The following is a 12,520-nucleotide window of genomic DNA, read 5'->3' as shown; positions in this document are numbered from 1 at the left end:
CATCTTCATCATGCATTCCTTCCATCATCAATGCAGAGTAGTAGAAATGTGCACCACGTAAATGATGCAAAGCAATAGCTATTCAAAACTCCTTAGACAGTACCCTCCAAACCTAAGACCTCTACCACCCAGAAGAACAAAGTCAGTAGATATATACGAACAACACATGTTCTCTTCCAAGCCATTCACCATCCTGACTTGGAACTGTAATATTCAGGAATTTTGTCTTATGCAAGTGACTAGTTCAGATTTTATTCACTAGGAGGCTTCCATCAAACCTGAAGAGGGGCACCTGATCAAAAGAGTTCTGTTGATAGCAAATTAGTGATTGCTATTGCTGTAAAGAATAAAAATACTTTAACTGTCAAAAGATAGGCCATATTACATCTGCTTGTATGCAATAAGCAGCAACATCACAAGGGTGGAGTTTACAATCTTGAAATGAATCCCAAATACTTGAGGAAGAGGTTCCAGTTACCAGCAGTCATTCAATTTGAATAAAGATGTTGGTAAACCAACAATACATGAACATGCTGCATTTGGCGGTGAAACACAAATGACAGCACATTCAGTGAGGTGGTAGAAACATGATTTCAAAACAAGGTCAAATTCCCCAAATTCTCCATTGTAGTAATTAGATGTGTCAAAAAAAACCCATCAGTAATGTTTAGGATGTGTTTTGCAAGCTAAAGACTGGAAGTATGTTTTCAAGTTGAGATGCTTGTTGGAATATAATAGTTACAGCAATATTCCTGAGGACAGTCATGGAAGCATAATTGGTGTGACAGTACACCTCAGAATTAGGCCTGACAGAAGTCCAGAATATTACGAGGTTAGGCCAATTTGTCATGCTGGGAACCCAGATTGCACAGAAAAGATGCTAAAGAGAAACAGGATGTTCATTAAAACTAACTAGTCAACCCGGAGTATAAAAATACTCAAGTCAACGAAACAATGAGATAACAAAAAGACTATCTAGTCAAAACAAATCAGCCGATGGAGGGTGAGCAGATCCATTATAGACCTGTCAATATTTGTGTATTGAATTAGGAGAAGGCAAGATTTCCACAAATTTAATTTGTCTCAGACTTAAGCACAGCTTAACACAGATTGACAAAGTCAACAGAATTTAATGATGTTTCCTAATTATAGTCTTCTACAAAACCTTTCAAAGCTGCAACATAATTTTGGCACAGTCCCACATCGTTCATCCAATCAGGATGATGTGTTGATTGCAACTAAAAGAGACTTTTCAAGGATTGGATGAAGTGCTAAAAAAAGCACAATTATAATGCGAATAGAAAGGAGGAAGTGTGCCATTGTGCATTGGAAACATAGAAAACATAGAAAATAGGAGGAAAAGTAGACTATTCAACATGATCATGGCTAATTCTCCATCCCTCCTGGTACTCCTCAACACCTATAGCCTCCAGAAATCTAGATAGCATATCTTAGCTTGAAAAACAAGTGAAATGAGTGTCCGACCAGTGAAAAAGATGATAGCGGCTGTACTCAATTTCCTAAGCCAAAAATGATGTAGGATGTGTTGAGAAAGCTAGGAGAATCATGTGAGAAATAGAAAGTCTTTCCTCAACTTCAGGAGCAACAAATCACATTTTCCAATCTGGGTGTTGAGAGACATTCTCTCTCAGGAACAATGAGTGACCTACGAATGAGGATTATTAATCATTAGCACTGTTATTAACACCAAATCTCACCTCATTTATATGCATGTTCCTATTTACCTAAATGCCAGATAGAATCTCGACACATAGAAGTCAGCGGATACATGATGATTCCAGATCAGTATTTGGGACTCTGAGATGCCATCTTGGATAAGCAATATCAACATCTCAAGGTATGCTCCAGGGCAGTGGCCACATGCACCCCACATCCACAGACACTGACATCCAACATGTTAGCCTCATTGTATCATCCGAACTACTTATAGTATGCAGTTCTCTGTAATGTTACAGTTTGGGGTGCAGACTATAAGGACACTTTTAATGCAAGGACAAGTACACAGCTCATAAATTCAACCAGACTGTATCTTAGGGCTGTTTGCTTTCTTTCTTAGCACTTGCTCATAGCATCATTTCCTGAAGAAGGGCTCATGCCTGAAAATCATTTCCTGAAGAAGGGCTCATGCCTGAAATGTTGATTCTCCTGCTCCTTGGATGCTGCCTGACCTGCTGCACTTCTCCAGCAACACATTTTCAGCTCGTCTTTTCACACTTTGGCCAGAGCTTAAAGATGCACAGAGCTGTTGCACTGATAGGCAACTTGTCATCAGATGTAAGTCAAGGAGGTGGATATCTTGTGTTATTGCTCATCACTACAAGCTCACATGTGGTTCTGGTGTAGAGGCATTCAGAATGCAGTCTGTTTTGGTGTGCAGAGTCCTGGGTGACATTGGTGCCTTCAGAAGAGAAAAAAACGTTGGTGAAGATGCAGAATAGTTTATACAGGCCAAATGAGTTAGAGTCTTCCTTTTCATCCGAGAACTGAAAAGCTCAATGTTGCTTCCTCACTGGTGCCTCCAAACACTACAGGTTTAGTCCTGGCCTTTCCCAGCCAGCATGACAGCCCTTTCATCATTGGAAGTGGGGCAGGATCTTTATATATTTGGCATATCCTTGCTGGTGTTGGTCCTCTTGGCACAATTAGACCAGCTGGCCCTGTAAAGAGATAATGCAAAGAATTCAAAGTGATAAGAATACTGAAGCAGTCACATCCAAATGTAACAAGATCTGGACAATATCCAATCTTGGACTGAAAAGTGGCAAGCAATATTCACGCCATACAAATGCCAGATTGACCATCTCCATAAGAGACAATCTAACCACCATCTCTTGACATCCAATGGAGTTACCATCACTGAATCCAGCACTATCAAAACTTTGGGGGGGTTACCATTAACCAGAAACTAAACTGAACCAGCCATATAAACATAATGGCTACAAGAGCAAGTCAGAGGCTGGGAACGCTGCAGCAAATAACTCACCTCCTGACTCCCAAATACAGTCCACTATCTACAAGGCACAGGTCAGGGGTATGGTGGAATACTTTTCATTTGGCTGGATGTGTGCAACTCCGACAATACTCAAGAAGTTGACACAATCCAGGCCAAGCAGTCTGCTTAATCGGCATCATATCCTCAAACATTCAGTCATTCCATCACCAATGCTCAGTAGCAGCAGTGTATGTACACAATATGCTGCAGAAATTCACCAGAGATCCTTACATAGCAGCTTCCAAATCCATGACCACTATCATCTAGACGAGCAAAGGCAGCAGATAAAGGGAAACAACATCATCTGCAAATTACCCTCCAAGTCACTCACCATTCTGACTTAGAAACATCACACCATTCCTTCACAGTTGTTGGGTCAATATCCTGGAATTCCCTCCCTAACACCGTTATGGATCTATACAGAGCATGTGGACTAGAGCAGTTCAAGAAGGCAGCTCAACACCACCCTCTCAAAAGAGGCTAAGGATGGGCTTTAAAAGCTGATAACAGACACAATTAAGGAAATTTAAAAAGTCAAAGAATCTAACAGTACCTTTAGCCAGTATAAAGTTAAAAATCACACAACACCAGGTTATAGTCCAACAGGTTTAATTGGAAGCACACTAGCTTTCGGAGCGACGCTCCTTCATCAGGTCCCGAAAAGATTTAGCCAGTATGTTTACAATACCTCTTAATAAAAGTTCATAGCATAAGATTTTACCTCAAGAAGCTAGGCGTTCTAATAAAATATCAAAGGAAATGATGGTTAATATTTGTTCCATATGGTCAAACTTTGTTAGTTTTGTACCCAACAAAAATGAATGTGCATTCAACACTTCTTAAAATTCTCAATAGATTTTAAATTTCCTGTTTCTCAGAGTAGTAGCAAGAAAATTAGACCCAATCCCCTACAGATAGATGAAAGCACAATGCCTTAGCCGCTGTTTTTGTTGTTGTTGAGGATTACCACTTTTTGATATATTTTCTCTCCTTTCATTTCCCAAGTCCAATAGGATTATTGCCAATAACCATGGTGCGAAAATTAACTCCTCAGTTCTCTCCCACATGGCAGCCTTGATTTCATTTCTAAAAGTACATAATTTGTTTTAATGTGCTGTCGAATGAACTATGATGATGAAAGGGACCTTTTTTTTTAATACAAGCTCTTTCTTTCCTTGCATAAAGCACAAAACCGAAAATGCTGGCATTCTTAAGCAAAAACAGGAAGTGCTGAAAATACTCTTTAGTTCTATCAGCATCAGCATTTCACAATGACATCCTACATTTATCAACTGAATTGCTTTTACTGCATTTTAAAATTAAAAATCTTGTGTGAAGACTTATGGCTGCCTTAGCCTTAACTTTGCAATGACTCAATTAACTGCAGAGATTTCCTGTAGTTTAAGCAGTTGTAGTGGTTTCTTCAGCAACATTTAGCTAGCCAAATGGCAAGATACTGTACTGTCTTTCATTTCAAGCAAAATCCAATCAGTTAGTTTTAAACAAAAAATTACTGAAATTCTAGAGGACAAGTTATAAACTTATTCTCAGGACAAATTAATTTTGTGCTTCAGCTTGGAGCTTCAATTAAAGGAGCTACAATTTTTATTTAATGAGTCCTGTACAATAGGGGCTAAGGAGACACTATTGAGTGCCTTGCAGTTGGGATCCTGAACCACACCCCCCTCCCAACACATCACTGTGGCTGTATGTGTACTGGCTATAAGATGTAATATGGGAATTCACTCACAAACATAAAACCACACCTACCTTAAAGAACAAGGGCAGCAAATAAGGGAATACCCTTATCTCCAAGCCACATAGTATGCTGACCTGGACAAATACCAGTGTTTAAAGACATTGATATAAATCCTAGAATTCCTTAACAAAGATTGTGCAGGACTAGATTTTCAGTAAAGCAGCAATGTGCAATTTTGTGCTGTCTCATGGATTGAAATTGCCCAGACTTATGACTCTTAGGAGGTAGTTTATGTGTTATGATTTGGTCTTTGTGATAGTCAAGACAAAGGTTAATAGATATTTTGACTCCAAGGGAATGAAGTGATCTAGGATATTGGTGGAAAGTAGCGTTGAGTCCAAAGATCAGCTGCAATATTGTTAAGTGAAGGAGCAGCCTCAAGTGTCTTATAACCTATTCCACCCCTAATTCTTATGTTTTTTTTATGATGTGTTATTCTAGGATTTGCCTTTTCAGAGGTCCAGGTTTTCACTTTCTCAAGTTAAAATACCAATCTGCTTAGGTGAAATAATGGTTGTCCAAGAAGATGAAAACAAAATACTAATGGCATCAACTGGGATGATTTTGTTTATCTCCATCTTTAGGGCATGAAATCAGGATCAACCAACATTATCTTGCAGTCAATTGTTTTCCCAGGTTCTGCAGAAAAAGGGGCAGTGGAACTAATTGGACAACTCCTCCAAAGAACTGAACTGGCAGGAAGGGCTGGTTGACCTTTTTCTGTACAACTTATTCTATAAGCGTTGCACTATATGCAGCGCAATGTACCTCTTCCTTACAGTTAATATTTTTATGTGGAAGAAGCCGATTAAAAAAAAGACTATAAAGTATACTGAGCAATAAAGTATTACTATGTCAGCATGCCCTCTCTGGCAGAGAAAGATGGCAGCAGGTCTAAATGGGGCATGCTCTGAACAATTGTGTTTGGCAAGATAGGCTGAATTATCTTGTATTCCATTCTATTTAAAATGGCAAAGGAAGCCAGTGAACTGTGTAATTTCTCCTCTAGAAGCTGGGGTCAATCCTGAAAAATTATTTGTTGGATATAATAAATCTGGGGGAAAAAACTGTGGTATCCTCAGTCAAGTTTCTAACTGGTATGAAACCTCAACACAAGCTACTAGTTCTCACTAAATTAATAACTGTAAGCGACAATAAGAATAACAGACATGAACAATGTCAAATTAATACAGCGAGGTAGTTGGAATTTACCTCTCCATCTAGTCCGAGTTAAAACTTGAGAGTCTGATGAGATTGGTGATAAAATATTTTCAATTTCCCAGCATTGAAATGCTTCAGTTTAGAATGAACATGAAGAGTAGCAAGAATATATATATTAAAACCTTTAGGACTAAATAATCAAACCCTTTAATCACTCTTCCATGAGAGACTGCTGGAGGGTGGATGAGTTGCTCCATTTTCCAGGTGTAAAAAAAATTAATGAACTATTCTCACAAATGAAGCTGTGATTTTGTTTTAAAATTACACACAGGAAGAATACCCTGTGATTGCAATGTACAAGTTACTTAAAAGTGCTGCCACCAAGAGTTTAGTGAAAAATAACAGATTAGAAATTAGCGAAGATAATATTAGGGAAACACACTGTAACAAAATTCTTGACTGTTATCGTGTTCTTATTGCAATGCTTATTTCTGTATACAGTACTCTGCAAAACTTAAGATGCTACTGTACTGCCTACCAAAACATCAGTTACAGTCTCCTGCTTAAGAGACAGAATGATCTTGGCGCTGTTTCAGCCTCAGCTGACATGTCTCACAGTGATTAACATGATGTGGAGGAGCTGGTGTTGGACTGGAGTGGACAAAGTTAGAAATCACACAATACCAGGTTATAGTCCAACAGGCTTATTTGGAAGCTTTCGGAGCACTGCTCCTTCATCAGGTGGTTGTGGAGTATAATATCATAAGAATAGATCCTGCAAGAGTGGAAAAGTACAGTGCTGGCCCAGTGATCACTCCAATACACTGAATCCAGCTCCGAAAGCTGGTGCTTCCAAATAAACCTGTTGGACTATAACCTGGTGTTGGATGATTTCGAACAGTGATTAACATATGGCTTAGGTCTCTGATCCGCTGATAGGTTCAAGAACAATGTTTATAGGTATATGAATGTTGTATTAGATCTGAAAAGGCTAATACAGAAGAGTACCATAAGCACTGCCCATTATGATATTATATAATTGCGCGCAGACTTGCTTATGATATTGACAGCGTGAGACCAAACATCTGGTCTTCCTCAACATCTTTATAACTAATTACTGACAAGAAATAAATCATATCTTGTTAATTACGGGAGACTCTTGTAAATAAATCAGGAAGCGGTTTTCCTCCACCACACTAGACCAAACAGGCCCTGTAGTTTCCTATATTTATAGAGAGGATGGTGGTAGCAACATTTAACATGAGCAATAGCTCATACAGCATAGTGAGCTTACATGTCTATACAAAAAAAATTAAACAGATACACTAAAACATAGAAAATATTTTTAAAAATACAATGTTGAAACATTTTTAACATTTTTAATTCAAATTCATGACATGACATTTACACACAGTTGAATTTAAACCAGTCATGTAGAACAGAAGAAATGAAAACAATCTGCAGTAACGAGTTTCCTGCAGAACACAGTGTGATCACCATCAATCTTACAAGTTGCACACGCATAGCATTCTGCTTACTTACAACTGTGGCACTAAGTAAATCTTAGCTCAGTCTTAATGTATATAATCAGACAGCTGTTGCAAAAACTACACAGCAAGTAACAGCTAATTCTAACACATATGTGATCAATTATTTAACCAATCAACTCATAGGCAAGGCATCAACTAAATATAACGGTATGCCTACCTCTGGGTCAAAAGAACATGTCTAACAGGTTGATGAAAAATAATTTGAAGAGGTCTTGTGATGCAGTGATGGTATCCTTACCACTGGACAAGACAATCCAGTTTCAAATCCAATCTGTCCCAGAGTGCATTATATGACTGAACAGGTTGATTAGAAATAATTAAATGACTCACCATATTAAATTGTAAACCTCCAAAAAATGAAAAATAATTGAACAATTCAGTATTATCACACCAATAATTACACTAAGATCAAACCCCACATTATTCTAATCCTTTGCAGCCACTGATGTGGGTTCAGATTTCATCAGTTTCTGCAACATTCCCTGACAAAGGCAATTCACTCTGTAAATATTGATCGAGTTAGATGCTGGGTTGACATTGGAAATCCTTTGGCTGAAAGTTTAAGAGCTTCTGACCATTTCATGTTTCATCAATGCCTCAAAACATAGCAAACATGACCATCCTCAGCAGCATCTAGTGCCATTTTTCATTAGAGTTAGACTATTACTATGATTTTGTGTGGATTTGAATTTTTTTTTCCAAATAAGACAAATACAACTAAAAATGTCCACTAATTGAATTAGAAAATAATAAATTCACTGTATTAGAGTGATCACTGGGTCAGCACCGTACTTTTCCACTCTTGCAGGATCTTTTCTGCCTTGCTTAAAGTTGAGTCCTCCTAGAGAATGTAAAAGAGAAAAATGCTCTAAACGGGTTTTATGCATTACGTTCACTTAAATCCTTTCATACATACCTGGGTTCAAATGCAATCTGAGTACATAAAGGTTTTCACTCTGCGAAATGTCCTAAGTGAAATAAATTTATTCTTAACACAGGTTTAGCAGATACAAAGCAAATGTAGGGGACCTTTCAAATTCAGCATAAGCAGCACTGGAACTCTGGATTTCAAGCTAACATAGGATAAGAGCTGATCTTCTAAAGTTGAATCAAAAACAATGTACGCTTCAGGGAAAATGCATTCTCCTTGTTGCTTTAGCAATGTCCTGCTATTGGATATAGCTGCGAAACCATTTCTCAATTAGAGTATTCATAAACAGGATAAAAAGTCACACAAAAATAATTAAACAACACAAATTTATAAGAAATGCAAATTTACAATAAGAAAGGTTGATTTCTATGCAGCTTTTTTAATTGTGAAACATCCCAGCACTTCATAACTAGTAAAGTAGTTCTGAAGTATAATCAATTTGCTTACAGCAAAGTTTCAAAAAACAGTACTGATAAGTAACAATTTTTAAAAAATTGTTACGATTTCAAGATGCCGGTGTTGGACTGGGGTGTACAAAGTTAAAAATCACACAACACCAAGTTATAGTCCAACTAGTGAAAGCACTAGTTTTTGGAGCACTGCTCCTTCAACCACCTGATGAAGGAGCAGCACTCCAAAAGCTAGTGCTTCTAATTAAACCTGTTAGACTATAACCTGGTGTTGTGTGACTTTTAACTTTAAAAATTGATGAGGAATATATGCTGGCTGGGACACTAGAACTCATCTGCTTTTGTTCAAGTAGTACCTTTATATGTCGTGTCTAACTCAGAAAGCAGCATAATCTTTTGTTCAATGTCTCATGTGTTAGAATCATTACTGATATTTCATTGTTTTTATTGTTATTATTTTATCAGCTGAATTGGAGCTGTGAATTAGGAATCGTGAGCTGAGGAACTTAGTGATACAGTGGAAAAAGTAAACTACAGATCAAATAAGCTTTTCTTTATTGATGAGACTAAGCTTGGAAGTGAATTTTAGGATGATTCTTTATTAAAAGCATCCCTACAGACATTGCCACCAAGGAAGAGCATGGTTTTTAAACAGACACCAACAGTGAGGTATTAATGAAGTCAGTAACTGGGGATTGGTTCTAACAATTCTGGAAGAGATGCTACACTCAAACAGTTGGCAAATCCTGAATGTTAATTGAAGTCTTAGGAGAAGATGGTCAGTCATCAGAGTAGAACTACAGCTGAAGTTATTTGTATTGAACTGTGTTTTCTGGTGACACAGATTGAATATTTGAAAGTTCATGGCCTAATCTCCCAAACCAGCTTCTGAAAGCCCAGAAGTGAAAGCTGAGTTACAAATATTACTATCTTTACATGAGTGAATTGAAAAAGTGACCCAGATCAATGCTTCAGAAAAGCAACCAAGGAATCCAGAACTATGCTCTGAAACGTTTTGTGAAAACAATTTCAGTAATCTGGCAAATTTTGTAATTTTTCTTTATTTAACACTTAACTGTGTTTGTTTGTTTGTCTGTATGTCTTTTGTGTGATTGGGAGGTGAAAACAAAATTTCAGGTTTAAAGCATTGACATGAATTAGGTTATCTTGTTATTTCTTTTTCTGCTAATATAAGAATCTAGCATCTCTTCCAGAATTGTCAGAACCAATCTCCAGTTACTGACTTCATTAATAGCTCACTATTGGTGTGTTAAATAAATTGTTAATTTTTTTTTAAGATACAAAACTAGTGCCTGGAATTAATTGTTCACAAAGTCTGGATTGGTTATTCAAAAGTTTATAATCTTGTAGTTTATATCTGAACCCACAGTTCAGTCAGATGTTTAAGATTGTGCAGGTTTTGCCAAAGTTTAAAGAGAAGGATGTGAAAGCCATTTTCCTGTAATTTGAGAAGAAAGCAACACATAATCGAGGGCTCGTCTGGGATATTGAAAAGCAGATAACATAGAAATGGAATTAGATTTTGGTACTGAGAGTAGGTAATTACACACCAGGTTTGTACTCAGACTTAAGATGGCAATGGAAATTGTTAAAGAGTTTGTGAATGTGTTAAAAGTTTCCCTGGCACACTTGCAGAATACAACTAAAGCTAAACTAGCAGAGTTAGCCAGCAGACTAGAATTAAATTTGCTGAAGCATGCTAAGCAAGCAAGCATTAGGGATTCAATAGTGACACAGTCGAGTTTAGTGGAAATAAAGAGGCTATGTGATTCAGGCAGTACACTGAAAGCATCAGTGAACACCGAGTTGCAGTGCAAGCATATGGAAATGAGAAAATTGGAAGGAATTCCAAAGTGTGGAAAAAGAAAGGGAATTCCAAAGAGTGTTAGAACTTAAGAAACTGGAATCCTCAAGGGAAGAAAGGGAGGGGAAAAAAGAAAAAAAGGAAAGGAGGAAAGAAAAGAAGGAATGAGTGAGTGAGAACAGGAATTTAACTTAAAACTACTGCAGCTTTGGCAATTAAAACTAGATGTTTGGGAAAACATGGAAGAGGACAGTTTGAGTCATAATCCACAGTTCAGTCAGGAAATGTTTAAGACTGTGCAGGCTTTGCCAAAATTTGAATAGAAGGATGTGGAAGGATTTTTCATGTCATTTGAGAAGATAGCAACATAAATGTGTAAAAGCAGATTGGATCCTTTCCTTGCAAAGTAAATTCATTGGTAAAGCACAACAGATTTATACATTTCTGTCAGAGGGAATAAATTCTATGGACTCTGATAAGGTGAAGAAGTATCTTCTGAGCATATATGAGGTGGTGCCAGAAGTATACAGGCAAATGTTTCAGAACTTACCGAAACAGCCCGGCCAACCCTGGACTGAGTTTGAAAGAATTAAAGAAAATAATTTAACCCCAGACATTGATAGAGATGGATTCAGTGACGATAATGTCATTAAATGTCAAAGGGCAATGGTTAGATTTGCCTCTTATTAGAGATGGTAATTGCCTGACATTTGTGTGGTGTGAATAATACTTACTACTTTTCAGCCCAAGCCTGGATTTGCTGTATTTGCACATGGACAGCTTCAGTATCTGAGGAATCACAAATGGTGCTAAACATTGTGCAATAATTGGCAAACATCTTCAGTTTTGATGGAAGCAATATCACTGATGAAGCAACTGAAGATAATTGGGCCTAGGAACTCCTGCAAAGATGTCCTAGAGTGAGGAAAACTGACATCCAAGAACCACAACCAACTTCTTTTGTGCCAGGTACAATTCCAATCAAAGAGTTACAGACGAGTTAGCCAGAAATTGTTGAGAGTCTATAAACAAGGATGGGATAACTGAATACCTTGAAAACTTTCTGTTTATCAGGGAGAGCCTCCATCAATTCATGACAGCTAGGTCACGCCTGACAAGTCTCACTGAATTTTTTGAGGAGGTGACTTAAGGTAGTGGACAGGAAAAAGGAAAGATATGCGGATACTGGAAACCAGAAGCAAAAAGAGAAATTGTTGGAAAAACTCAAGGTGTGGCAGCATCTGTGGAGAGAAAACAGAGTTAATGTTTTGGGTCCAGTGACACTTCTTCAGAAATGATTGAAATTGGGGTGGACAATACAATAGGTGGAGATGGAACCCAGAGAGAGACAGGAGAACAACATGTAGTCAAAGGAATGGGTAAAGGTCAGCTACTAATGGAGATCAGTGGTAGCTGACAATGGATTGTTTGTGGTAGCAGCCTATGAGATGCCAAGGCTTGGTGCATTGGGGTTGGAGTAAGGACAGGTGGGAAGGTGCTTAGGCTTTAGAATTATTAATCTTGATATTAAGTCCAGAAGACTGCAGAGTCCTGAAGCACACCAGAAGATGCTGTTCTTCCAGCTTGCAGAGCTTTGCTAGAACACTGCATCAAGCCTGAGACAGAAATGTTAACCAGGAAGCAGAGTGGTGAATTGAAGTGGCAGATAACAGAAATTCTGGGACATTTTTGATTTGATCTGGTTTATTATTGTCACATGCCTAGGTACGGTGAAAAGTTTAATTTTGCATACAGTACAGACAGATCATACCATACAAAGTGCATTATAGTAAATGAATGAGGAATACAATGTTACAGCTGCAGAGAAGGTGCACAAAGAGTGAGGTCAGCATTAAATGTGAAATTTGAAA

General features: G+C 37.8%; 1 protein-coding gene across 6 annotated transcripts in view; it reads right to left on the bottom strand.

Annotated features, from left to right (window-relative positions):
- Positions 1-254: 254 nt before the first annotated feature.
- The window catches only part of LOC122564913 (kynurenine--oxoglutarate transaminase 1-like), a 56,685-nt gene continuing 44,419 nt past the window's right edge, over positions 255-12,520 (bottom strand). For 5 of the 6 annotated variants that reach the window (XM_043720373.1, XM_043720372.1, XM_043720377.1 and 2 more), the window contains one exon: positions 7,296-8,324. In XM_043720373.1, coding sequence (XP_043576308.1) covers positions 8,256-8,324 — 69 coding nt within the window. In that variant the 3' untranslated portion in view covers positions 7,296-8,255. Of the gene's footprint in view, positions 2,679-7,295; positions 8,325-12,520 lie in introns of those variants that run through there. The other variant, XM_043720375.1, reaches the window with a different exon arrangement.

This window comes from Chiloscyllium plagiosum, chromosome 30 (assembly GCF_004010195.1).
Source record: "Chiloscyllium plagiosum isolate BGI_BamShark_2017 chromosome 30, ASM401019v2, whole genome shotgun sequence".
Lineage (NCBI taxonomy): Eukaryota > Metazoa > Chordata > Chondrichthyes > Orectolobiformes > Hemiscylliidae > Chiloscyllium > Chiloscyllium plagiosum.
Note: the sequence above shows the minus strand (reverse complement) of the source record. Positions and strands in the feature narration are given on the sequence as shown.